The following is a 25,794-nucleotide window of genomic DNA, read 5'->3' on the forward strand; positions in this document are numbered from 1 at the left end:
CAAGTGCCGCGGTCCTTTGTCTTATACATAGACGATCTAAAGCTGTCAGCGCTCCAATACAGGGCATCGGGAAGGCTCTGCCGCTGGGACGAATACAAGTGCAAGCAGAAGATTCACATCGTCGAACATGCCTTCGTCCCCGAAAGCAGAGTCGGGGCAGGCAAAAGATATGGCGGATCGAGAGTCAACGGTCCGACGCAATCCACATCCTGATGTAGGCAGCTATAGTCCATAGCTAATTGACTAGTCCCAGCAGGCGTTGACACATGTGTACAGTTCGACAAAGTACAAGCATCTCGACCGGACTGGGACGAGGCCGAATCTTTCCACTTCACCAAGACTAGGGATCCAAATTGGCAATATGGATCCGGCGCGACCAGGAAGTCGTCTGCCAAGCATGTAGAGATTGACCCCAGCGACACGAGCCGGCCACCTGTCTTCAACTATAAGTAAGTCTGCGTCTAGTGTTGTTACTGTTCGTACGGTATATCCGGATACGATGAAGGCCGCTCAGCTGACCACCACCGCTACCCCGACAGACTCCTCATCTCCGGCATTATTCCTCGACCGATCGGATTCGTGTCGACCTGCTCGCCCGACGGCAGCTCGACCAATCTAGCACCTTTCAGCTACTTCAATTTTGTGAACCACGATCCACCAGTTTTCATATTAGGCTTCAACGGCGGCATTTCGGCAGCCAAAGATACGCTCGACAACCTACTCAAGACAGGGGAGTGCTGCATCAACATCATCTCCGAAGACTTCGTTGAGGCGGCAAATGCCTGCGCGATCGATCTGCCGTACGGTCAGTCGGAGTGGAGTGTCAGCGGTCTCACGCCAGCAGATACATCGATCGTCAAGCCGAAGCGGGTTCTGGAGAGTGTGTTCAGTATCGAGGGGAAGCTCATGAACACACAGGAGTTTGAGAGCAAGCGGGAGAAGGGCAAGACCACAGGGACATTGGCGGTAGTTGAGGGGTTGAAGTTTTGGGTTAGGGAGGACGCCATCAACGAGGACAGGAATCTGATTGATCCCGCTGTGTTGCGACCAATAGCGAGACTGGGTGGCATCAGCTATGCGAGGGTCACGGATGGTTTCGAGATACCGCGGCCAGTTCTCAAGGAGGAGGTGAAGAAAGGGAAGCTAGACGAGGGCATTGTGAAGCCCAAGGTTGATGGACAGTGATGCTGTGCGGGAGCAGAATTGCCGGGATAACAGTTCTCGTAGAAGCATTCACGCGGTTGAAATGCTTTCGCTGGTGGTCCTGGGAGGACTTTGTTCGGACGATGGAGGGTGTAGTCAGTAGACTTGAAGGCTTCGGATAGACGTAATGAGCGGGCATCAGCAAGCAGACTCGAGAGCTGCTCACCTGCCGTGAATGCTACCATGAGTCAACACACCGAAGCAGGTAACATACATGTATGCTGTCAACGCAATGCCTTAGAGTCCGCCCCGGTGTGATAGTCCATCTTCTCGGCTGGCAGAAACCGCGCATCAAAGCGAGCTCTCCCGAGGCGATGAAAGGGCTGATGCGAAGCCGATCGTCCCATATGCCTCTAAGCACGTGGCGCCTGGGACCCGTTCCCCAGATCAGATTGCCTTGGTGGGTCGGTCTAGACCACTGTGAAGTAATTACCTGACACAGTAGGACATCCGCGCTTGCGGGGAAGCTAGGTACGAGGTACGGTTACGTAGCTACTAGGCAGTTGATCTCACACATACATATTTCTGGTATTCCAAACCGCAAGATAAGCTTGACCTTACAGCATAGTCCGTTATAGTCCCCTTTCCGATCAAGGTAGCCATCATGACCGAAGGCGTGCAGAAATATGATCTCGGCGACTTCAAGCTGCAAGGTGGTGACTCTTTACCCGGGGCATGGATAGCCTACAAGACATTCGGCGACAAGAGCTTGCCAGCTGTTTTGTACCCTTCATGGTACTCTGGCCTAATCAAGGACAACGAGTGGCTCATTGGCGAGAAAATGACCCTGAACCCGAAGAAGTACTTCATCATCATCACGGCTTTGTTTGGAAACTCCGAATCGATCTCGCCATCCAATTCGGATATTGCTCCTTTTCCAAAAGTGACGTTCTATGACAATGTCAGAGCACAGTGAGTGCTCGTGTCTATTTTATATCGCGCCACTCAGTTGATGTTGATCACAGGCACCAGCTGTTGACGCAAGGACTTGGTATCAAGCATCTTCGGGCCGTCACTGGCTGGAGTATGGGAGCCGGTAAGTCTCCCTGTGTCCGCACTCCTCGACTGCCCTTGGTCATCGGACCCGCTTGATCAACGAGCTGACAGCGAGAAGGCCAGTCCTTCCAGTGGGCGACGCAGTATCCAGATTTCATGGACATTTGTGTACCCTTTTGTGGCTCAGCGAAAACCTCCTTGCACAATCAGGTATTTCTTGAAGGCGTCAAGTCGGCTTTGCTGGCAGCGAAGAAGACTTCCTCGGCAGGCTCGACGTTTGGAAGAGTTGAGACCAAAGGGTCGGAAGTTAGGAAGTGGACCGAAGAGGAAAGAACCGTTGGTCTCAAAGCGTTCGGCAGAGGCTATGCCGGATGGGGTTTCTCGCAATCATTTTATCGCGAGAAACTGCATGAGAAGTATTATGGCGCGAAAGACCTTGAAGACTTTATGGTCACGTTTTGGGAGGGATACTGGCTGCAGAAGGACCCGGAGAACCTACTGGTGAGCAACCCACAAAACCTCCCTACCTGATTGGCGATGATCTCGCTTGCTGAGCGCACCACGTTGACGCTTTCGAAGGTCATGCTGCACACTTGGCAGGCAGGCGATGTCTCTAAGCAGGAGCCATACAATGGTAATTTCGAGGCAGCTATGAAAGCAATCAAAGCGAAAACACTGGTGCTGCCGGCCAAAACCGACCTTTACTTTCCGTGAGTACGAAATTGACAATGATGATGAGGCGACTGATATGCGTTAGGCCCGAGGACTCTGAGATCGAGGTGCAGAACATGTCGCCTGGTGTCGGCGAGCTTGACATATATCCCACGATCTGGGGCCATTGGGCAGGTGGGCCTCCGGGTAACATGGACGACGTGAAATGGCTCGATGAGAGACTGGCCAAGTACTTCGAGTCAGCGCCGCGCCGCGACGGGTGATGGGAGTGATTGAGATAGTCGATTAGAAGGAGTTGGAGATTGAACAAACGAAAACAGAAACGAAGTTCGACGTAAGCGGGTGACGAGGCTGAGCTCTAGCCTCGGCGAGAAGTGTTCTGTCACAATTTACTTCGTGAAGCGACAGAATGACATCGTTGACGCTCAAGTACCCGTGGCAGTAGGCTTGTGACGCTTCTTCCGATGGATCTTCGCCTTCTTTCCTTCGGCAAGTGTTAATTTTACTCTTTCTCTTTCGGCTGTTCCTCTGGAGTTTGGGTTGCTTTTTCGAGATTCTTTCAAACGACTTCGTGGCCGGCTCGATCTTCCTGCGAGCCCTGTAAGACCAGCGAAATCCGCGGAGACTCCCATTACGGCTCGATTCGACTGTGTTTATATCAGGCTGTAGCGGTCCTATTGCGCGACCATGGCCACCACAACGAAGCAGTATGGCATTACGCCTCCCATGTCGGTAGCGCTCCCCGAGCAGAAGGACATCGAGAAGAACGCCGAACTTATCGAGGAGTTGAAGAGAGAGAACAACTACGAGACACAAGAAGCGACCAAGAAGCGCATGTCGACGCTGGCTCTGCTGCAGAGATGCCTCATTGAATTCGTCAAACACGTTGCGCTCGGCAAGCAACACTCTCCGCAACAGGTCGAGAAGTATGGAGGCAAGATAGTTGCGTATGGAAGCTATCGCCTAGGCGTGTATGGTCCTGGCTCCGACATAGACACCCTCGCTGTTGCTCCTCGACATATCACACGTGACGACTTCTTCAAGCACTTCCCGGACACCCTGCGCCGATTGGTGACAGAGGACGCTATTGGCTTTCTCGTGCCAGTCCACGATGCCTTCGTGCCCATCATCAAGCTCCAACTTTATGGGATCGAAATAGACTTGATATTCGCTTCAATCAATGGACTAGAATCAGTCGACAAGACCCTGAATTTGAGCGACAACAAGTTGCTGGATGGAATGGATCAAGCAACAGTACGTGCTGTCACGGGGCCCCGAGTCACGGACGAGATACTTCGCCTGGTCCCCGAGGCCAAAACTTTCCGCACAGCACTGAGGGCGATCAAGCTCTGGGCTCAACGGAGAGCAATCTACGCCAATATCGTCGGCTTTCCCGGTGGTGTCGCGTGGGCCATGCTAGTTGCTCGCGTCTGTCAGTTCTATCCACATGCGATCGGAGCGACAATTGTCAGCAAATTCTTTTTCATCATGAAGGACTGGAAGTGGCCTCAACCTGTGCTCCTCAAAGACATCGAGCCACAAAAAGGCAATGACAAGGTGTGGAATCCTGCTCTCTACAACGGCGACCGCAAGAATCTCATGCCGATCATTACGCCAGCCTATCCTTCCATGTGTGCTACCTACAACATATCACAGTCGAATAAGACCGTCATACTCCGAGAGCTCGAACGTGGTGCGAAGATCACCAACAACATTTTCTTCGGCGCCGGGAAGTGGAGTGACCTCTTTGAGAAGCACACATTCTTCACCAAGGACCACAAGTATTACCTCAGTGTCATCGCTTCCTGCAAGGGCAAAGATGATATCAAAGCGTGGAGTGGGCTCGTCGAGTCTAAAATTCGAATTCTGGTGGGACAACTAGAGCTGATCAAGGACCAAATCAGTCTTGCGCGGCCATACGTCAAAGGCTTCGCTCGTGCACATCGCTGTGCGGACGAAGGTCAAAGAACAGAGGTTCGAAAAGGTCAAATGCAGCATAAAGTCGAGGAGACCAAGGCTATTGAGAACACCAACCGGATTTGGCAGCGAACGGCAATGCAGTCGGTGCCAGCGGAGCCGAAGAACCTCCGAGCGGAGGCAATTTCCATACACATACTTTCTACATCGGAATCGATCTGACGCCCTCCGCCCAAAAGAATCTCAACATCTCCGCGGCGATTTCGTACTTCAAAGGAGTTTGCCAGGGCTGGCAGGACTACGATGCAAATATTCATTTCCTTGACGCGGTCCCCGTGAGGGCACACGAGCTGCCTGATGATCTATTCGACAAGGCTAAGGGTGAGGTGAAGCCAGCTAGGCCGCCTAAGAAAAAGCCTCTGGCTCGACCGAACGGCGATGCGAACGGCGCTTCCACTGGACCAGATGCCAAGCGACCGAACGACGACTCCAATGGCGTCTCGGCGGGACCAGATACCAAGCGGCAGAAGACTGCTAATGGTACTACTACACCCACGCCAGCCGCAACTGTAACAATCGCTCCGGCTTGAACGCATTCAACTCGGGGATGCGTTGTACACAGCGGTCATCACGGATGCTACCACTCCTCGAGCCGTTACGCCGAGGTTGGGATGGATACATTCAATTACTCGAAAACAATTCGACCTCCAACCAAGCATGCTCGCTTTCAACATAATACTCCTGCGGTCAACGCTCGCTGTGTGCATGCTTCGGGCATGCCAGCAAGGATCGCCACTTGCGCGCGTTGATGCGTTCCGGGGAAGGCTTGCAGATTTGAAAAATCGCAGAGATTGCCATGTATGGTCGGAGTTACTCGACCATCAAATAATGATGTTGGGCGACAATAATCGCCTCGGAGAAACACGAGACTCCCAACGAAATACTGGGTCATCGCTTGCGCCGACTCCAGAACAAGACGGCAGCACCAGAATTCAGGTGACCTGCAGACCACGACGGCTACGAGAAGAACGACAGGACATGATGGGAAGCAGCGACATGCCGCCGCTGGGCATTAGTACAGCTCATGACTCTGTATGTCATATGGTGATTGAGTGAGAAAATATGGAAACCTGGATAAAAAATAGGAAAATCTTACAAGCCCTAAGCAATGCCGCTCGAATCGATGGGCTGCATGTCTTCCGTACTGTCTTGCGTTCGTGCAACTGCGCTGTTTGCCGCTTCTCGATTTCCGGTCTCTATGTTGAAATATTGGTCCAATCTCTCTGTCGTATGTGCTTCTGCCACCATGCGAGCAAATTGCGGTGAAAGAGACAACACAGACGATGCTACAGATGGAGGGTATTTGGAGTGAAGCACCAAAACTCTAGGCGTTGTTGCCCTGTGTTGCTGTGTGTTGCGGACCCGATGAAAGTCTGTTTCGGGAAGTCCACCTGCCGCATCGGAACACACGCATTTCCATACTGAATTTCATGCCTGCTGCCGAAATGCAGTCAACAACTACGAGCAATACCGTCGTGCTTTGCACTGACTGCCTCGAGTCCATCTGGTCGCAAATGATCCAGATCACCCGCTCCCACGACATTCTTGAGCCGTCGATGCACCACAGTACGATCTTCAGTCTGCCCAACGTTGGGCGAGCGGCTTGACGCGAAACTCTAATTGCCTGAACTTGAAACTCGAAGTGACTTCATTTCCCCTTTCGATTCCTGAGCTGCGGTCGGAACTGGGGCGGCGCTTTCCAGTAGCTAGACGCCAGCTAGCTTAAGACTGGCAATGGTTACATGGAGTGCGACCAGGGTCTCTGACGAGGATGATGGCTTGTCTGCGGCATGAAGATCTGACTTCCCGTTCCTGCTCATTATCTAGGTAAGCTCATAGCTGGAAGGGTCGTTGCTGCACCAAATTCCATATGCGAGACGATGCTTCCATCAACGCGGAAGCAGTACAGCACATTATGTCGAGCCTCGAACCGTCGTAGCTTCGAGACCCGGCCGTGTGGTCTAGGCGTTACGCGAGGCGACCAAGTGCGGCAGACAAGGTTCGGAAACAATAGTCCGCTGCACGACCGAAGGCGGCGAGTAAGGTTCTGCGAACACCCAGTGCAAATGTTCCCGTTCTTGAAGGCTCCGGCAGTGGCCGCGAGTAAAAAGCTCTCGTTTCGACGCCAGCCTGGTGGCTCGATGCACTCTCCGACCTACTCTAACGCACCAGCCCCGGAGAACGACTAGGGACTTCGCGTCTCCCAACGCTGTAGGTACTTCTCTGAGCTATTCGACCACCAGGGAGCTACCTCGACAGAGTATAGAGCATGTTCGGATCCCTGGCCTCGGGACGCGCCGGCCGTGTCTCGAGCCGTTCGGGTTCTTTTGCAGTGACCAAAACACCTGCGACCTCATTGGCCAGCACTGGTGGCTATAACGCTGGAGTACTCGGCGAGGTAAGCTCATTCGACGGAGGCTGTGTACATGGATCAACTTCCCCCAACTACAAGTACGAGAGGTGCAATCTTCTCGGAGCAGGTGCACGACCGCATTGTTTTTTCAACTTCAGAAGCTCTCCATGGCGTTGCATACGCCCATGAGAAGGCGATTAGATCTCAGCCAGAATGCTCGTAGCCCAAGCCGTTACGGTCAGAGCCGTGATGCACGTCCTAAGCCAAAGGGACTTGCTACACCGGCTGCCACACCAGCATTGACCCCCTCCTCCAGCATCAGTGATGAAGATGCATACATGCCCACAACACCTGACTTCGCAGAGCGCCGAAGTCCTGTCACACCAACAAAGACAACACGTGTGCCACATAGCATACTCTCGCAGGACCAGAGCAATGCCAGCCATGTCAGGATCGGAATCATCCCTCTCCATGAGGACGGGAGGCAGTTCCACAAACATCTCGTTGCCAACCCATCCCTGATTCGCGCTTCAGAACAGTCCGACCACGAATTTCATGGAGATCAAGCACCTTATCTGCTCGAAGACGACCCGTATGAATGTCTGCCGATGCCTGGTGCGTGGCCAATATCGTATACTACGCCAGACATGCGGCATTACAGCAATGCCGGCAATAGTCAAAACAGCACGACTGGCTTGCTCGGAGCGACTACGACTGCACAACCACTACCTCAACCCAGTGAACCACACAGAGCCACATCAAATGCCCCAATGCACGTCTCCAGCCTTGGGAAGGTCATCTCAATCAATGTACTCAGCTGGCTGGAAAATCGTAGGACCTGCTCAATGGCCGCCAAACGCAACCTGTGTGGCAGCCCAGTCCCCTGGACTAAGATCTGTCTCGCCTCGTTATTGGCTGCATTGGAGGAACAAGATGGCTCGAACGAGACGAATGAGACACTACGGCATATCTCAGGCTCATCGACGTTCAGTCATGTACCCGTCACCAATTACGACGACTTTCTCTACCCACGCCTCCGCTGCCGCGGCTCGTCCCGGAGCATGTCACTCGGATATTTCTCTTGTGGCTCGCCAAGGTAGCTGCTGAGTTACAAGCCCCACTGCACATAGCATCCTCGGTCGGACGTGAGAGTGAGTCTGGGACCTGGATGCCGTCGTTCAAACCATACACGCTGCCCCAGCAAGTGAGGTATCTCTCACCTCTGGCACACCTTCTCACCATGGTGCATACGCCGCTGGGGGAGCGCGATCGCGACCCTGGGTCAATATATGTATTCCACAAGCGATACAGGCTCCGTTCCTACTTCAAGATTGGCTTCTCGCAGGAACTAGCGTCTGAGACTCGCCTGCAGTCACTGAGAAACGTGTGCAAAGTGAATGAATGGGATGCCAATCCTGATGAGGGGCGTCAACCTGATCCTCGAGCGTCATGTTACGCTAGGCGCCTTGAAGCCCTTGTTCATACAGAGCTGCGATTGGAACGCAAGATTCTGGAAAACTGCCTTTGCCTGAAGCCCGCGAAAAACAAGAGGCAGATACGACATCGGGAGTGGTTTGAGTTCGAGGCCAGCAACAATAGTGATCTCAAAGACTCGAGAGTGATGCGCGTGCTCGATCACTGGTGGGACTGGCTCAATGCGAAAGATCGCTATGAGAAGGAGTGGCCTTGGACGCTGAAACCAGTATCTGATGAAGATCTGGCTGCACACTGCCTGAAAGGACTCAGGGATGTTGGAAGCTGACTTGTCTGTTCACCGTGGCTATCGTCACCACACAGTAGTAGGAGGAATTTTAGACAGGGTTCCCTAGATTGGTACGCAAGGCAATATAGCTGTCGAAGGTGCTGTCAGCCGGTCTTCGATGTCTTTCCCGACCCTGTCAACCGGTTGAAGCTAAATATGCAGGCGCTGCAGTGAATGGTAGGGCGAGGAACCGGTCCTTCAGGGATGCCGCTAGGCGCGAGCCACCCCAAATCTAGGCGTCTACCCAGCGAGGCCCAAGTACTTCGTACGTCTACCCGTCCGACAAATATATGTTCTGGGTTCTCGTCTACACTACTCCGATTTTGAGCGTCATCCGGTCTCCCCCGAGCTCTACTGCCAGGGTCATCCGGTCTCACATAAGACTGGTCACCCGGCGCGCCTTTAGTCTTTACTAGGCTTGTCCACAGATATCTCGAATCCGGGTAACGAAGGGCCCTCCTTTGGACTCGTGCCAACTCCTGCAACAAGCCGTCCTCGTTATCGCTTTGAGCGAGTCAAGTTCGCACGCGACTAGGCCCCAAAATCGACATCGTCCATGAATGCTCGACTTCATTGTTGCCAGTACTCCGGATTCAATCCTCGCTCAAGCGCCTCAATCTGCAGTGCTGTTATACCAGAGTACTATCGCGCCATCGCCTGTGACCCGAACATATACCACTATCCGGGTACACCTGACGGGCGTGAGCACTACAAGGAAGAAGAGTCAGCATTGTGAATTTATGACAGGCAATCCTTGGAAGGGAGCGACTCCGGCAGGCAAATTACTCGAATCGTAGAGACTTACACCTATCCGTTCTCCCTCCTTATCAACAGATCCAATCTGCCCCAACGTTTTCCGATCCTCGTTATCCGTCATCAGCATGTCAACGATTTGATCCGCCCTCGCGAACCCAGTCGCGAGTACCACAATATCCGCACCCACCACTTCTGTCCCTCCGTCTTTGCCTTCGAAGACCACACCCCGCTCGTCAACGTCCAGCACTCCTTGCTTCCCAGCAGCCCGAAATTTGATCTTCCCATCCAAAATCAACTGATTCGCGCCCTGATCTAGATAGAACCCACCTAGCCGAATCAGCAACCAATCCGGAAACCCATCTCCATCATCCCCTCTCTTGACCTGCACGCCCTTCGCCTCTGAGCCGTCCAGCAGTTCTTTGTCCATCGCCGCCGCCACCTGCGCCATGCCCACACCCACAGATCGCAGGACTGGTATCGCCATGGCGTTCATCAAGACGTCTGCTTGGTCGGCGTTGCCACCGAGCGCGGGATTGTAAGGCGCAAAGTGCAACTTTCGTGCCGTCTCGCGGGACACGTTGAATGTGGGTGTGCGCTGAACGACCGTGACCGATTTCGCGCCATGCGAGACGTAGTCGGCGGCGATGTCGTAGCCTGTGCTGCCGGTGCCGATGATGACCACGCGGGCGTTGGTGATGGAGAGAGGGGAGGGTACCATGCTGGTGCGGTGGTGTGTTTGACGCTGTGGTATACTTTGCCCTTGAATCGCGACTGGGAGGGGAGGCTGAGGAGTTTGGGCATTGAGGCGTTGAAGATACCAGTCGTGAGGACGACGTGGCGACACGTCAGGACGGAGGTATCTTTCGAAGTGTTGTCGGTGAGCTGGATTTGCCACCTGGTCTTCGCAGAGCTAGATGAGCGGGCAACGGAGGTCACGGTGACGTTGTGTCGGATATTCAGCTTGAGTTCACGAACGTATGTGTGCATCCACTTGATAACATCCTTGCGTGCTGGCCAGTCAGGGAAATCTTCCGGGTATTTCAACGAGGGATAGACGTCCATATAACTTGGTGTATGTGTGGCGACGGTGTCGTAGCGGCTGTGCCACATGCCGCCCGGCTCCGAGAACTTCTCGAGTACGATATAGTCGATGTTGCGGGCGCGTAATTGTGCCGCAACCATGAGGCCACTTGAGCCGCCGCCTACGACAATGACGGTGTGGTCGAAGGAGGAGTCCTTCATAGTCTCGCCGTTGGTTGTGTGGCCATTTGACAGCTTGGAAGAAGGCTGCTCTTCCTGTTTCTCGTGAAGCTTTTCGAGAATGGTGTGGAAAACCCATGCTTTCCACTCATCTGTGTCGGTATTGACCAACATAACGACACCTCGCCCAACACCGAACCTGGTCTCAAAGTTGAATCCAGCCGAAATCCAGAGGACGCCCTGGTCCATTAATCGTGGTTGTAACATTCCCGTGCTGGACAACGTGAGCCTTTTCAGGCCATGGTCAAAAGTCTCAAGATACTTGGCGATTGACGACGGCCCTTTGATAGCTCTAGTGTCCCAGCTCATCGCCAAAATGTCTCGCCACCAACTTTCCTCATGAAAAAGCTTTGTCAAATCAGCCGAAGAGCCGCCCTGTAAGTAGTCGTTCAATTGCGAGATCCATGCGGCCGCAATACTTGACGCATTGACATCGTCGGCGCGGAGACCATTGGCCAATGCGAGTCTGGGAAGTGCCGCCTTGGGCAGGTCGTGCTGCAAGTCCGTACGCTCAGACATTGTTATGACCACGTCGCGAGATAAATCTTTGAGATTCAACTCAAGAGGTATCCAGTTCTGCTTGAAGAAGGTAGGGTAAGCCACTCTGAGTTTTGTTAACACTGCAGGATGCTCCTACTATTGTGATCAGCATCTCAATATACGTCGTAAGCTAGCGACGAGTAGAGTGCCGAGACCCTGTCGGTACTCGCAACTTACCTGCTGGAATAGCAGGCCCCCTGGTGTGCCTGATATTCTCAATGGTCGAATCGGACTTCTTGGCGCAAGATTTGAGGAGTCTGTATTTCAGCCTGTGCGAGATCCGAGCAAATAACGATTCGCAGGGTGGTCAACATCACGGACTCCCGCGGCCGTGTCAGGAAGGGCTGCTGAAGCTAGAATCATCCCATCCGTCAACCAAGCATGTCTGTGCATGTCTCCTGCGTACAGCAACCTCAAATGCAGTGCTCTGCTACATTGGCAAGGGAAATGCTGGAGGACCAAAAAGCTGCAGAAGAACAGAAGTCTACAAAATGTTGAAAAGGTAGGATTTGTCATCCAGGTGTAGTTCGCTGCATGATGAGCATTACCTTCTTGTCGAGCCCGGGCCATGCCCGCTGACCATCAGCACAGCACTTCCGAGCTGCCTTCGCACATCCTCTTTCTCAACATCATGAGTGTCCTCGACCTCTCCATAAATAGCTGTCTGCCATGACACCTCCAGGCTTGCAGCTTGAGCAGCAGACTCAACGCCGAAGCGTTGATCTGCGCTGTTGATTGCAGCTTGACTACCACCAGCTGCAGTCGAAATAGTCTCCATAGTCGTAGACTCTGAACTCTGCTGTAAGTGCCTGAACTCTTCGCTCCACTCCACAATTAGTCTAGCGCCAACGAGCAGACTCTTTGTAGCCAGAGCGGCTCGTTCCAGGGCAGCCAGCTCGTAGGCGGGCAGACCTGCAATCCATCCGGAGATGACCGACCGTGTGACTTCCGACTGCTGAGTGGGAATGATGCTGTCGGGGTCCAGTGTGGGAATGATCGAAATGCCAGGCCATATGGAGCCGGTCAAGAACGCTATTATGGGCTTCGCGGTTTCCATCTGCAAGTCTCTGAGACTGCGCTTAGGCGAACCGTCTTCTGGCGCTGGCGTGGTTGGCCCATAAGTTGACTCGATCGACGAGCGCACGGGCGCCCAGCAGAGGAGAGTGTCGGTATCAAGATATCTCAACATGGTTGATTGTATTTGCGCTCGGACATCATTGTTTGGCCCAATTGTGGTATCTGCTTCGAGTATGTCATGTGCCCTCGAGACTATAGAAGTCATTGGGATCTTATGATTCTTGAGTGCCTCTTGTGCCGAACTCAGCAAATCCCACTCTATTGCAATAGCGTGAGCCAGAGTCGGCTTCGAAAGCGGTATGGAAATGACATTCTTGGTTGGTGTTCGCACCGGCCGCTTGTCTAGCATTATCTGATAGCCTTCGGGCGTCTCTTTGACGTAAACCGACTGCCAGAAGCGTCGTTTGAGAGGCGATGTTGACTTTGTGGTTGGCTTATCCTGCTGCTGTCGGATCTCCTTGGCTGCCTCGAGCAGAGCAGCTTTCCGCCGGTGACCAGCCACGCGTTCTGCATTGCTCAACGATTTAGGTTGCGGCGCCGACGGCGGAGGCCCAGCTCCTGTGATGGGCAGCGTCGTGGCTCGGGAGCCTGGCGTGGTCAAAAAGGTCCGGCGCTGATGAGTACTCGAAGCATTCGGACCCTCGCCACGCCATGTACAGGTACATACACCGCGACGTGTTATCAAGACCCGCACCCCGGCATGTTTGGATACTATGGACATACTGACACAAACGAGCGAAAGGCGCGGGCGACGTGAACAACCGTGCGGGACTAGAAATGCAGTCCGTCGAAGTCGTCAGGATAATTTTGTCCTGGAAGATTGACGTAGGCATTCACGATGCCCGGGCGTAGACAATAATCTCCGGCGCTCGTCCTTAGGAAGAAAAGGGGGGCGGCATGGCAATGATTGGCGCCCAGGCTACCTGCCGGGCGGGCTTCGTCGCGCGACGGACGGGTTACAAAGTCACAAAGCATCATACTACATCTTGCACAACTCGCTGCACTGAATTCAGCAGCCCCAGGCGTATTTCATTGGATCGGGCTCAGCTATCATTTGGCTAAGTGCAGTACTGATCTGCTACCTACACGACCGCATACGATGCACACAGGATCGTGTTTGATACCCCCATAACTCCTGTGACTCATTGTCCTGCTAACTTCGGCGCGGCAGAATGACTTATGCTTGGCCGCTTGATTCGCCATCGACCAGGCACTTTGCAGGCGTGGGAAGTGAGTGACATGCCGCTTTGATGGACCTCCCACCAAGCTTACAACGACATCATACGCGTCTTCGAGGCGCCTGCGGCTGACAACGACGTTTGCGTGCTGAAGGTTGTGACTAGGTCTGCCACAGCAATCATCCGGTCTTCAGGTCGTCCGTGGCCCAACTGCTGGTTCTCCTCAACGCCCAGAAGTCTTCATCGTGTTCGCTTTGGATGCGAGGACGAGGTCCAGCTGCCAGCTCGTAATCGAGACCAGGTTGATCGCCTCTGTCGAACAGTCCCTTGTGGATTTCAAAGTATGTCTCCTTTCCGCCGTGGACCTCGACGTCTTCTTCATCCTCACTGTCGGAACCTTCGTCCGATCCTTCTGCCAACGAATCGAACCAGCGGTCATGCCGCCACTCATTTGGCCGGTAGACGTCATCAGAGCCAGCGCTGTTGGCGAGATGTGGAACTGATAGATGCTTAAGCGATGACCTCGGGAGGGTTCTTACGCGAGCCCAGTATTCGTGCTCGGCCTCAGCTTCCTCCTGGTCTCCTTCTGTCGTGTTCTCGGCACCATATGTTTGGGTTTCATCCATAGCCTCAGGCTTCTGCTGTTCTTCCTCTGTCGTGCTCTCAGCACCACGCGCTTGGATTTCCTTGATGGATTCGAGCTTCTGCTGTTCTCGCTCTGTCCCCTTTTTAGCACGATGCGCTTGGGTGGCGTTCATAGCCATGGCCTTGGCGATGGAAAGCTTCTGCTGTTCTTCGTTTGCCTTGTCCTTAGCACGACGGGCTTGGATGCCTTTCAAGGCCTTAGCCTTGGCGATGCGTTCCCTCACTCGAGCGGACTCAGTCTCTGGAGCAGCCTGCCTGGCTTGAAGAGCCGAACTGGTACTTCCATTGTCGATATCTGACAGCAGCTACTGGAGAGCAAGACTTTGACCAAACTTGGAATCAGAAATATCCTGGAACTCGGTCTTGGACCTCTCAATGCTGCTGTCCCACTCTGCTCCTGTCAGGGAACACAGTCGAACATGGACCATATTCCTCGGGTGGTCCTCCTCACTTGGGTACAGCGCTCGACCGCGATGTGGGAGTCGCTTGTCTCTGAAGTACGCGAGGCTGATTTGCATCTTGTTACCGACAAGATCCGCCGTATGGTCGGCGAGCAACTCGGTCAGATCCTTGTCGCCTGCACATAGTTGGTCCAGGGCTTTGAAGTAGTCAGACTGCTTACGGAGTTGGTTGTTGATCTGCTCGGAGTATGTATGAGACGCCTCGATGAGTTCGCGAAGGTACGTCGTCATCGTACGGATATCAACCCGACGACCACTGACTCTCCGGAGACGTCTGGCTTCAGCCCAGAAAAACTGCTGAGCAGTCTCGAGTGGTTATCCGACGTCTTTCATGGTGATGTATGTGAATATCACAAGATCCATATAAAACTGGAGCGTGAGGTCACCGAAATCCTTGAGTTTGTTGAGTTTGTTCAGCTCGCTCGTGTAGCGGCTTTCCATGGACTGATATATGGGCGACTGTCGTTGCTTGACCAGTGGTCCTTGGAAGAAGGTTATGCGGGCCTTCAACGCTGCGAGTACGCGCTCGGTAAAGGGCTCCTCAATCAGTGGCCTCATCTGCTGGAGTACGTCCCAATACTTCCCAACGTCTGGCAATTTCGCAACCTCCTTTCTGACAAGACGAATCTGTGCCTGCATAGCTCTGGCTCTGAAACCGCCATAGTATCTACCAGACTCCTGGATCTCCTCTATGATCTTGGTCTGCATCTCAGCAGCTTCAGCCAGAGCGTTGCGCACCGAAACACAGTAGTATGTGTTCACTCTCGTCGCTTTCTGGAGCAGTTCCCAAGCAGGTAACGGTTGCTCGACTTTTTCGCCCTGGATGTGTGCGCTCAGAGACTTGGTTATGGTTTCGAGAGTGTTGTCTAATTGATTGACACTTTGACTTTGCAGATCTTCGTTGTGACCACGAATCTCTTCGAGCGGGTGGGGTTGGACGCAAGGCGCAATTGCGATCGGATCTTCGTTGCTCTGCAGCTGAGGCATGGCCTCGTCGGGCTGGAACTGGCTGTCAGCAAGCGCGTCATAGGGAATGGAGTGTAGCTTACGTTGTCGCCCATCTGAAGTTCTATTGACCAGGTTCAGCGTCAAAATCGAAGACAGGGCTGAGAATCGAGAGCGCAAAGGGTCACGAAGGAAGGAGTCATGATCGATCAAGTTGTAATGTCGCTTGGGTGGCTAGAAAGTGCCTGAGTCTTCACCTGCGCTTCACAACTTCACGACTAGAGTTAGGCAGGTTTAGCACGAGGCATCAGCACCATCTACAGCACGCTTCAACAAGGCCGCAAGTGACACACAGATCGAACCCGACACAGCGATGTCTACATGTGCAGCATCCGGACACTCGTCGAATTGGACAATTGGGAAAGATCAGCGTTGTTTGTGCGTCCATTTTATTGGGCTGCGGTGTGCGTGGCAGTATGTGCGCTCGTAGTTGACGAACCTCGTTCAAGCTACTCTGTCATGATGAATCTCTGTGTATGGAAGAAGTGTTTGTTCGTCTAGAGCCTGTCCTTCAAGTATTCGCTTACACTTCGTCTCGAAGTCGCGCACGACCAAAGACTTGAGCCCGTGTTCTTCATCACCTCGTGCCCAGATTTGCAGCATTCGCCCCACGCTTTCCAGGATCGGCCGCAGTTCAAGGCCTTTGGTTTCGTCGTGGCAGTTCTCCACGGTGTGCTGCGGTTTGCTGTGTTGTAAGGCAACGCAACCAGACACTGGCCCTCACGCTCACGCAGCAGATTTCCCGATATCAGTGCTTCCCTGATCTGGCTCGCCGTTCGGCCTCCCGGTCGCTTCTTGAGCCACCAGGCTGTGTAGTCTGCTTCTAATTGCTTGAGTTCCTGGACAGCTGTGCCGTAGCGATACGCGTTGTGAAGAAGCAGCATAACATCGCCACTGATCCTTGAGGCCGCAGGAATAGGCTGCCACTGTTGTATCCGGCCAATGAAGGTTTTCAAGCAAGCTGAGAATTCCGCTCTGCGCGGCGAAATATGGTATTCTTGATTCTCGATGGCGGTAATGAACTGCATGCACTGTACGCTGATTTCGGGGGACGATAATGCTCCATCTTTGATGCAAGCACCAGCTGTAGCGACATTCGTACTATCTTGTTGCTCTTCCGTAAATCTCACATTATCTCTATCGTGTTGAGTCGCGCGAGACCCCGCCTCAATTGAGCCGTCGTCTTCATTCTCCGAGTCCTGATTGATAATGACCTGATTTGCAGGATCCGATCGGAGGCGTGCTAGAAGTTTCTGAGACGGATGGTCGGAGAAGCCGGCGGAGCGATTTGCTGCGATCCAGTTCTTGTTTATCGTGTCCATGATTTGGGACGGTCAACAGAACTGTCAAAGCTTCTGGCCGGAGGACATGCTGAGTAGAGATAATGGACTCCTGGCTAAGAGCCTGCCTGCTGCCATGCGTGACAGAGGCCTTGAACGCTTGCGATCGCATCGCAATTGATAGACACAGTGCCTTGCCTTGTCACCAGCCAAGCCTTTCACGTAGCGTGTAGCGTTGATGAAGTGAAGTAAAGGGGCAACGGCCTCCCAAGGCAACTTGGGGCAGTGCGGGCCCCCAGCGTTGCTGCCTAGCCTTGGCACAAGGCATCTCCAGTTCGAATCGTCCATAAATCTCCCGCCTCCTCCGCCTTTCTCCTTCCCTTCTTTCAATCATCTTCTTCCTTCTTTTTCAAAAAACAAAAGTCTTGTCCCTATTTGCCGCCTATACGGTGTAAGTGCATGGCTATGCAAGCGATCTGACAAGAGCAATATTCAAGAGTTGAGGAGTAGATAGTTCACCTCGAGATACGTCCGGCAGAAAGGGTTAAACCTCGACGCTGCACATATCGCGAGGCAGGGTGCGCGGTAAGTGCAGCCAGTCCAGCTGATCCCTCCTGGCTGCGCGAGATTGCGCGAAAGAAATACGTCTACAAAGAGACACCCCATCAACGCTGTGCGAGCGTGGTATGAATACAGATGAGTGTGGCTAGCGGTTTATGGGCTAGCACGTTCTAGAATGACTCAGTCATGCCGAGGAACCTCACAGCCGTTTAGAGCCACGCCTGGAGATCTCGCAAATCTCCTTGCAGGACGCCGCCACCTCTCATCAGTGAGGATTTACCTACCCCGACTTCATTACCGAACCATCACTCTCAGGCGATGGGACAGCCGAGTCTGAGCATGTTTGAGTCACTTCCTAGGGCGATCAGCGGGTGCGCATCTCGAGATCACGGTCACATGTGTGCGCGATGGCGGGATAAGATCCGGTGCGAAGCTGATTACCTAAACAATAACAAGCACAGTCTGCGGTAACTCCATTCTCTTTTAGGTGGGCACCATGGGGGGACACCTCGACCGATATCTTCAAAATTTTGGGAGCTCTACCGCAGACTGAATGCATTGGACATGCTCGAAGCAACTGTGGCGCCGGCGGGCGTGTCCCAGATCAACCAGAACGCGGTGTCGCGTGGATCATGCAACATACTTCAAAAAGATCGCAAACGAGGCGATCACCTTCCCGGAGGTCTCGCAAACCTCATGGAAGGCTCGCACCCGAGATCAAGTATGTGAGCGAGGCGAGAAAAAGTCTCCTGACATATCCAAACAGCACAAAAGTCGCCGCAAAGGCGCACCAGCGATGGGGCGGCTGAGCGATATTGCATTGTCTCAGGACACAACTCCTGACTTGGGACGCAATGCAATATCGAACCATGTGAAGACATGACACCGGCGGGTGTGCCCCATGCAAAACATCGATCGCGATACGAGTCGAATACTTTCGTTACGAATGTGTTGGTATACAGATCGATGGAGATTGAGATACTGTGGCTAGGACCGCTTGCAAGAACGTCCCACTTGTCTGCAACGCCTGTTCCCAAGCCATACATTTTTCACAGATCGGATGGCGATATCGCATGCATTTCGTCGCTGTTCTTCTTGAGGAGCTTCGAATTGTGTGCCTTGCTCAATCCTTTCTGTGCCTTTTCATCAACGCCTCTGGTTCGCAGGACGTTGGGGAAGAGCGTCATAATTTCTTGCTGAGCACTCGTCCCCACTACTGTGTTTGACGTACTTGCTCGACGTGTGTGTCTGCAGGCGTTGCCACAGCGGACTGCGTGTCTCTTGTGCTTACAATGGCCGTGTCAACAGCCCAGGCCTTCCGTCACACTCTCCCAGCTCTGGTTCCGGCATCGTCGTTGCTTCGAGGCTCGGCTCGATACCTGTGGGGAGGTCCGCACCCTTGATGCTGAACATACACGCTCCTCTGTCTGTCGAGACGACCGCCCTGGGCTCGGGCTAGCCCTAATAAGCCTCGTCGTAGCAAGAGCGCAGGCGCTCCGGTACAGTGACGACCGGAAGACCTCGTCAGCATACGCGCGGTGAGGCTATCAGAGCGAGCGAGAAGCAGAGTTCTGCATCCCGCTACCGTTTCGAAGAAGGTAGGAGTAAGATACGAGACAATTCTCGTGCGGTTTGGGCGACCACAGTCACGGGACATGCAAATGTATGACTGAGGGAGATTTTGGCAGGTTGGAAGTGGTCTGTGTGTGTTTCTGGCCCAAGGCTATGTACAGACTGCTGCGGCCTAGACTTATGACGACTCTGACCGCTGCTGGATACTTGGCGATGACTGTCGCCATCTTCTCCGCGAAGTGGAACTCGAAACCGTAGCTAACTTGATAGCTTTGCCTTTTTTCTCTTCAGGGCGGCCTTCTTGTCGTCTGCCGCTTGGTGCTTCTCCACGAGCCCAACCAACCTCGGTGCAAGACTCGTCGCCATACCCAGTGCTTCGAAAACTGTCAAACCGTAGTCCTCACGATCAATGCAGGTCTCCTTCTTCTCATGGCAGTCCTTGCAAGCGATCTTGTTGCCTTTATTGTCGTTCGAGCTGATTCCTGCTATGCTGTCGCGGAGCAGCGGCAAGTCATACTTCTCAGCAAGCCAGGAGACCAGGATGAGGTGCCTGAAGTAGCCCTTGGGCAAGGCGCCATGAGTGACATTGCGGAAGGCTATGTGATCGGTGTTCACGGTGTACAGATAGATCAGAAGGGACTCGAGCGCGTCTGGGTTGTCGTCGTTCATCGCAATTGTGGAGCTGTCTGACGCATCGAAGAACTTGCACCGTGAACCGAGAATGCCACGATGGGCACGGAAGTCGCGTCCTTGGCAACGTATGGTCAGATCAGAGTGATCATCCCCTAGCCTGTACCAGTCAGTCAAAGTGGCCATGGACTGTGGAAACGGACAGACCTCAACTCCGTGTTCTGGGGCCCAAACGTAGTAGACTTCTCCTCGTCCTTCTCGTCAGCCTTCTCTGCTTCCCCCTTCTTTGGTGCATCTGCCTGAACCCGTCGAGCGGCCTCTTCTTCAACCTTGAGACGTCCGAACCTTGCCGTTGTTTGGCTCTTCTCGGACATGTCGTCAGCGTCAGGATGCATGGTGTACGTGCTTGGCTTGTTGAACTGAGGGGATAGAGCAGATGTCGCTGAAGACTAGGTCGTCATCTGCAATTCGTGACTCGAGGTTAGACTACTGATGACCTGAGCGTCAGATTCGAAACTGCTGACTCCTACAAGCCGCCGTCGTGACCTGACCTGTCCTGCGGAGTTGTCGCGATCGGGCTGTTGGTCTAGCAACGGCGTCGGTTTCAGAAATCCACAATCTGAGCAACAGCTCTGGTGTTGGCGATGCCAGACCATCACTCGAAGACGGCCGTCGAGCCATGATTCTTGAGATCATTGTCTGCCACTCCCGGCTTGAGACAAAGTGTTCCTTTTGTGTCTTCCATTGAAGTCACGATGCATCGGGCCTAGCGCCATTTGCCTACGGCTGCTTCCGTGACTGGAGCATGGAGATGCTTTGTTTCCCTCTAGGTGCAGTTGTACCTTTCCTGCATGACCCAAAGCAAAAGGAAGGTTGACGGCGGTATCGCTACATCGCGGGCTCGCATTTGCGCGAATGAGCCTCTGTATCCAGGGATGTGAAGGTGCTAATGTATTCATGTGCATGGGGATGTCGCTTGTCGTAAAACAAGGCATCCCTGCAAAACAAACGTCATATGCTTCCACGTTTCACAGTTCCGAGAAGCGGTCTTCAATTGTCTACACTGACCGACCCAGCATCTCATACTCCCCAGCGAACGCTGACAACTAATATCACAAAGCCTGCTTCAGTCTGCGACGGTAGACTTAGCTCACTTCAATGTCTGAGGACATGTCGACCGAAGAAGGCGGCATCCGCCTGCCGACGCAGGAAGAACTTGCCAACCTACCCAAGGACGAGCGACTCAAGCAAGCTGCTGCGGCCGCCGAAGCTGCCGCTAACTCAAATGGCATCGTATCCTATCTGCGCGAGAAGGCAGCCGCCTTGACCAATCCCCAGGAGCGGGAGCGAATGCTCACCGAAGCCTTCCAGCATGAAACGAAAGCGAAAGGCCTCACCAAGAAAGCAAAAGTACTGAAGTCGGGCACCTTTCAGGGCGCCGTCGGCGGAGCTGGTATCGGCGCTGCTTCTGCGGCTGGGCTCGGTACTGTTGTGGGAACTCTGGTCGGCACGGTCGCGGGTATTCCCACAACCGCAGTGGGCGGGCTGGTCGGGGCTGGCACCGGGCTGATACACGGCCCGTGGGTCAAGCTTGGTCTGCCTGGCGGTAAGGAAGAGGAGGTGCAGATACCACAAGAGAGCATAGACAGTGGGGCAATACGAGTAGACGAAAAGACTGGCACTGTCACAGCAAAGGACCCCAATGTACTGAAAGAAGCAGCTGCTGTTGCGAGGGCAGAGGCCGAGAGAGACTCATCGAAGGGCGAAGGCGATGAGCAAAAGAGCCAGACGAATGGCGAGAGGAGAAAGCCAAAGAAGCTTGAGATTCGATCGAAGAAACAGGAGTCGGAGCACAAACCCGTGGGTACATTGGTCTCGCAAGCCGCATCGAAAAGTGAATCACCAGCGAGGAGGAAGCCTCCAAAGCTCGAAGTCCGGTCCAAGCAGGCTCAGAAGGCCGCTTAGTGTGTTGCCAAGGGGTACTGAAAACTCTAGCGTCCACATTACTGCCATCGCGGCTACAGTCCTGGCCCATCTTCAACGCGCGGACGCCGATGACACAAACTGCCTGTGGCCAGATTTACGCCGTGGCAGGTGTCCGCCAGCTCGTGGTGACGAAGCTCGGGCTGCGAGAGCCTGAAGCGTGTGGGAGTAAGCGTATCACTTGGTCAGGAGGCTTTCTCGAGGAGATCATTTCAGATCATGCATCGAAGACACCACTCGCCATGATCGCATCCATGGCGAATGTCTCCGTGAGAACCGATGACGGATGACGCTTCGATGAACGGGTCTGCGAATACTGTCAGGACGACACTGATTCGGACTTAGCATCCACTCCCGGCTCGCAAGTTCAGTCAACCATGTCCACCATCAATCAATCCATCGACAACTCGAGCACATTTCTCGTGCGAGCATATCTCCCCGCCTTCTCTCATAATGCTGCGGGCCGCCATAAGAGCCTGGGCTTGGCAGTCTCTTCACAACCGACTGGAAAGTCGTAATCGTCAGCATATAAGCCGCCAAGATCTGTGCTTGCGATTGTCACAATCGCATGAATGAACCAACGGAACACTCGGGCAAGCAGGGCCTATCCAGGCGCAGTCCACGATGTGTCTCACATTGCAAGAATGCTTTACGAAGGATCTCACAACGACACGCTGCTGTCGGCTGCATCGAAGCATCAAAATCTCGCCTGAGGTTCCTTCACTTATTGTGACTGAAAACGAGAATTTGCTCTTGCAATAGATATATACCGCACTATGTTAAATTTGGCGTGTTGTGTCTCAGACTCGGTAATGACGCACGCATGTCCACCACACCACCCCAGACATGCCTACGGAAAATTCCGGCAACTGTTGCAGGTCCATGAGGCCGCACTTTTGATGGTTGCCTCACAACATCGTATGCGAGGAATGGAATCATCAAATATATGCTGACACAGGCTGATGAATGACGTTGTCATGTATCCTGAATGTTACGATTGGTGGTGGACTAGTCGAGAACCAGCCAGAGCTAGAAGTGCCCAGACGTCCAAGAGCTGATATTCTTTTTGTGTCTGCTGCCTTCTAGGGAGCGTGATTGAGCAAATATCGCGGCAAGGCAATAGACGAAGCCTTCAATACTAACACAGCCGCGAGGCAACTGTAGTGCAGTGATGTGGAGGCGACAAAGAGACAAGATCGCTAACAGTGATCATCGCCCCCGCCGGAGGCGATATCCGAGCATCCTTGCTCTGACAGTGCAGATCAGCATACCCTACCTGGAATACATGACGATCACTGCGATTCGATGTACTTCTGAGACAGCTCTGACCACGCCAAGCTGTTCACGAAGCAATTGCGAGCACGGTGTTACTGTGCATCATCACTTCCGATGACCTTCCGGAGCACAATGCCTGGCATCGTAAACTTGCTGCTCGAGATCATGCGCCAGCAACGGATTTCACGGCCTCGGCTCCATGAGCTCTAAGCAATGAGTGAGCTACGAGCTCTGAGTTTCGAAGCTTTGGATCAGCCTCTCACATGGCCAACAAGCTGCCCGACTAACGAAGAACTGCATGGAAGCAACAGCATGCGCCATGCATGGCAAACTTTCAAGCTCAGTAGAGCAGCTCGAATAGGCGGGACTTTGGAGAGGCCACGAGTACGAATACCTAAAATTCAACCTATGGTCGCAGCAAAATGGAAGTCAAGTCGAACCACACCGTCACAGCGGCGCGCTATTCATGGAATTCCCGCAGCTGAATGGCTGGAGGAGAGGAGTGTGAAATAAGAGTTGAGACTTGTTCCAAAGAGGAAATCACACCCAGTACTCGATAGCATGCGCCCCAAAGCTAACCTAACAGATTTCGTGAGATGGTCGCATACAATCGATGCTACTGATGCTACCATTGCACACTGCCTGAGCCACCACCAACGAAAATCCCATGCTAAGGCGATGTTCACGAGGAATGGTCAGCAATGTCTCAAGAGTGAGATTTCGTATATATCTCACTCTTTCGCCGCCGGTCAATCGTTTTCCATCCCATACACCAACAACACCAACTATACAACAATCGCTATTTTCCTTTGTCTTTTCTTATTTCCTTTGTCAAGTCTACTAGGTCCATTCGTTACAGGTCCCAATACCTTCGCTACATATACAAAAACACAACAGCACAAAATCAACCACAGTATAATTTCAGTCGCTTCAGTCCAATCAATAATCAGTCAATATGCACGCCAAGATCAACATCGCTCTGTTTGCCCTTGCTGGCTCTGCTTTCGCTCGTCCTATGACCGAGGTCAGCTCAGATATCACCACCACTACTACTGACGCGTCTATTCTCAACCACCCCTCTACCACTGCCGCTACTACATCCTCGACAACGGAGGCCTCTACCACTTCATCAACTACAACCGCCTATACGTCTTCGTCGAGCTCGACTGCCCCAACAAGCTCATCGAGCACGACCTTTGACTGCTCGAACGCCCGATGGCCTGGTGATCACGGTTGCGGCTCTGCCCCCACAACCACCTCGAGTTCAACCACCACCAAGCTACTACCACTACCTCAGCGTCCTCCACGACGTTCGATTGTGCGCATGCCTCGTACCCAGGAGAGAGCGGATGTGGCGTTTACCACCCTCCCAAGACGACAACCACTTCTTCGACTACTACGAAGTCCGCCTCAAGCAGTTCAACAACCACTAAGGCTACTTCAAGCAGTTCCAGTTCCGCTTCCAGCACCTCTAGCAGCTCAACCACGAAGAAGCCACACCACACCACCACTAAGGCCACAACTACCCCGTATACGACAACCACGACCGCTGCTCCCATCACTATTACCGATACCATCACTGTGACCACAACTGTGCCCTATACGAAGCCTCACATCAACCACGGAACTACCATTTACGAGACTTTCTATAGCACTAGCACGTATGAGTACACTACCTGCTACACTAAGCCAACTCCGCCTCCGGTTCCCGTCACCACCCACTCAACCACCACTGGATGCCCAGCTGTGGCCACAGTGACTGAGTATGTCTACCCCAACAACGGCTATGTGTACTATCCTCCTGGTCAACCCTGCAACCACTGCCAGACTGTCACCTACGTTGACGTGACTGGATATGTTGTCACTATCGTGGTTCCGGATCACCCGCAGAAGCCTACATCGACTTCTACCATTCCGGCTCCCCCAAAGACAACCACCACCACCACTACAACTGCTGCCCCAAAGACAACTACCACGTCGTCGAGCTCCACCACGAAGCCCCACCACACTAAGAGCACATCGACCAGCACTGCTACCTCCTCGTCGACCAAGACTAGCTCGACCACAAGCGCGTCTACCACTACCACTGCAAAGCATACGAAGACAACCTCGACTAGCTCTTCCACCAGCACGGCCACCACGACTACATTCGACTGCCACAACGCTAGATACCCTGGTGAATCCGGCTGCGGCTCTGCCCCAACCTCAACCACTCTTAGCAGCAGCACGACCACTGCTAGCGCTACCACCACACCCTTCGACTGTCACAACGCTAGGTACCCCGGTGAATCCGGCTGCGGCTCTGCCCCTACCTCCACCACCGCTGCTACCTCTAGCACCATCCCAGTGGTGAACAACATTGTTGCTCCTACCACCACTGCCCTGTAAAGGGATCAGGTATTAGCGACAGCATCGTCAGGCGGCCTCCACCGCAGTCATTTTCTTTTGAGCGATATCAGCATCCAGCATCAGCATCAGCATCTAGCGAGCAAGCGACTCTGTTTGGACTTTTCATTCGGCCAGTTTCGGCCATAATCATCATGATAGAGCACGAGGACATGATCGGGCGGCCGAAATCACAATCCTTTAAAAGTAACTAATATATATA

At 53.4% G+C, this 25,794-nt stretch overlaps 10 protein-coding genes across 10 annotated transcripts; 6 read left to right on the forward strand and 4 right to left on the reverse strand.

Annotated features, from left to right (window-relative positions):
* Nucleotides 1-127: 127 nt before the first annotated feature.
* AB675_10394 (uncharacterized protein) lies at nt 128-1,185 on the forward strand (the record flags this gene model as incomplete). The annotated part of the gene is made up of 3 exons (XM_018139161.1): nt 128-214; nt 277-449; nt 540-1,185. 3 exons carry the CDS (start codon nt 128-130, stop codon nt 1,183-1,185), a joined length of 906 nt encoding a protein of 301 aa, XP_017997366.1.
* A 622-nt stretch (nt 1,186-1,807) lies between these two features.
* Nucleotides 1,808-3,134, forward strand: AB675_10395 (Homoserine O-acetyltransferase; the record flags this gene model as incomplete). Its single annotated transcript, XM_018139162.1, has 5 exons — nt 1,808-2,115; nt 2,169-2,239; nt 2,318-2,700; nt 2,779-2,909; nt 2,957-3,134. The coding sequence occupies 5 exons, from the start codon at nt 1,808-1,810 to the stop codon at nt 3,132-3,134; spliced, it is 1,071 nt and encodes a 356-aa protein (XP_017997294.1).
* A 424-nt stretch (nt 3,135-3,558) lies between these two features.
* Nucleotides 3,559-5,378, forward strand: AB675_10396 (Poly(A) polymerase PAPa; the record flags this gene model as incomplete). The annotated part of the gene is made up of 2 exons (XM_018139163.1): nt 3,559-4,831; nt 4,918-5,378. The coding sequence occupies 2 exons, from the start codon at nt 3,559-3,561 to the stop codon at nt 5,376-5,378; spliced, it is 1,734 nt and encodes a 577-aa protein (XP_017997413.1).
* Nucleotides 5,379-7,368: 1,990 nt separating this feature from the next.
* AB675_10397 (uncharacterized protein) lies at nt 7,369-8,301 on the forward strand (the record flags this gene model as incomplete). Its single annotated transcript, XM_018139164.1, has 1 exon — nt 7,369-8,301. The coding sequence occupies one exon, from the start codon at nt 7,369-7,371 to the stop codon at nt 8,299-8,301; it is 933 nt and encodes a 310-aa protein (XP_017997342.1).
* Nucleotides 8,302-9,592: 1,291 nt separating this feature from the next.
* AB675_10398 (Protein atp12, mitochondrial) lies at nt 9,593-13,317 on the reverse strand (the record flags this gene model as incomplete). The annotated part of the gene is made up of 4 exons (XM_018139165.1): nt 9,593-9,655; nt 9,769-10,438; nt 10,492-11,612; nt 12,100-13,317. 4 exons carry the CDS (start codon nt 13,315-13,317, stop codon nt 9,593-9,595), a joined length of 3,072 nt encoding a protein of 1,023 aa, XP_017997429.1.
* Nucleotides 13,318-13,953: 636 nt separating this feature from the next.
* Nucleotides 13,954-15,111, reverse strand: AB675_10399 (uncharacterized protein; the record flags this gene model as incomplete). The annotated part of the gene is made up of 2 exons (XM_018139166.1): nt 13,954-14,698; nt 14,753-15,111. The coding sequence occupies 2 exons, from the start codon at nt 15,109-15,111 to the stop codon at nt 13,954-13,956; spliced, it is 1,104 nt and encodes a 367-aa protein (XP_017997450.1).
* An 84-nt stretch (nt 15,112-15,195) lies between these two features.
* AB675_10400 (uncharacterized protein) lies at nt 15,196-17,207 on the reverse strand (the record flags this gene model as incomplete). The annotated part of the gene is made up of 3 exons (XM_018139169.1): nt 15,196-15,879; nt 15,930-15,949; nt 16,616-17,207. 3 exons carry the CDS (start codon nt 17,205-17,207, stop codon nt 15,196-15,198), a joined length of 1,296 nt encoding a protein of 431 aa, XP_017997324.1.
* Nucleotides 17,208-19,556: 2,349 nt separating this feature from the next.
* Nucleotides 19,557-20,323, reverse strand: AB675_10401 (uncharacterized protein; the record flags this gene model as incomplete). Its single annotated transcript, XM_018139170.1, has 2 exons — nt 19,557-20,088; nt 20,136-20,323. The coding sequence occupies 2 exons, from the start codon at nt 20,321-20,323 to the stop codon at nt 19,557-19,559; spliced, it is 720 nt and encodes a 239-aa protein (XP_017997319.1).
* A 775-nt stretch (nt 20,324-21,098) lies between these two features.
* Nucleotides 21,099-21,893, forward strand: AB675_10402 (uncharacterized protein; the record flags this gene model as incomplete). The annotated part of the gene is made up of 1 exon (XM_018139171.1): nt 21,099-21,893. The coding sequence occupies one exon, from the start codon at nt 21,099-21,101 to the stop codon at nt 21,891-21,893; it is 795 nt and encodes a 264-aa protein (XP_017997416.1).
* Nucleotides 21,894-24,141: 2,248 nt separating this feature from the next.
* Nucleotides 24,142-25,574, forward strand: AB675_10403 (uncharacterized protein; the record flags this gene model as incomplete). Its single annotated transcript, XM_018139172.1, has 2 exons — nt 24,142-24,409; nt 24,484-25,574. 2 exons carry the CDS (start codon nt 24,142-24,144, stop codon nt 25,572-25,574), a joined length of 1,359 nt encoding a protein of 452 aa, XP_017997361.1.
* Nucleotides 25,575-25,794: the final 220 nt, after the last annotated feature.

Source organism: Cyphellophora attinorum (assembly GCF_001299255.1).
Source record: "Cyphellophora attinorum strain CBS 131958 chromosome Unknown Contig24, whole genome shotgun sequence".
Classification (NCBI taxonomy): Eukaryota; Fungi; Ascomycota; class Eurotiomycetes; order Chaetothyriales; family Cyphellophoraceae; genus Cyphellophora; species Cyphellophora attinorum.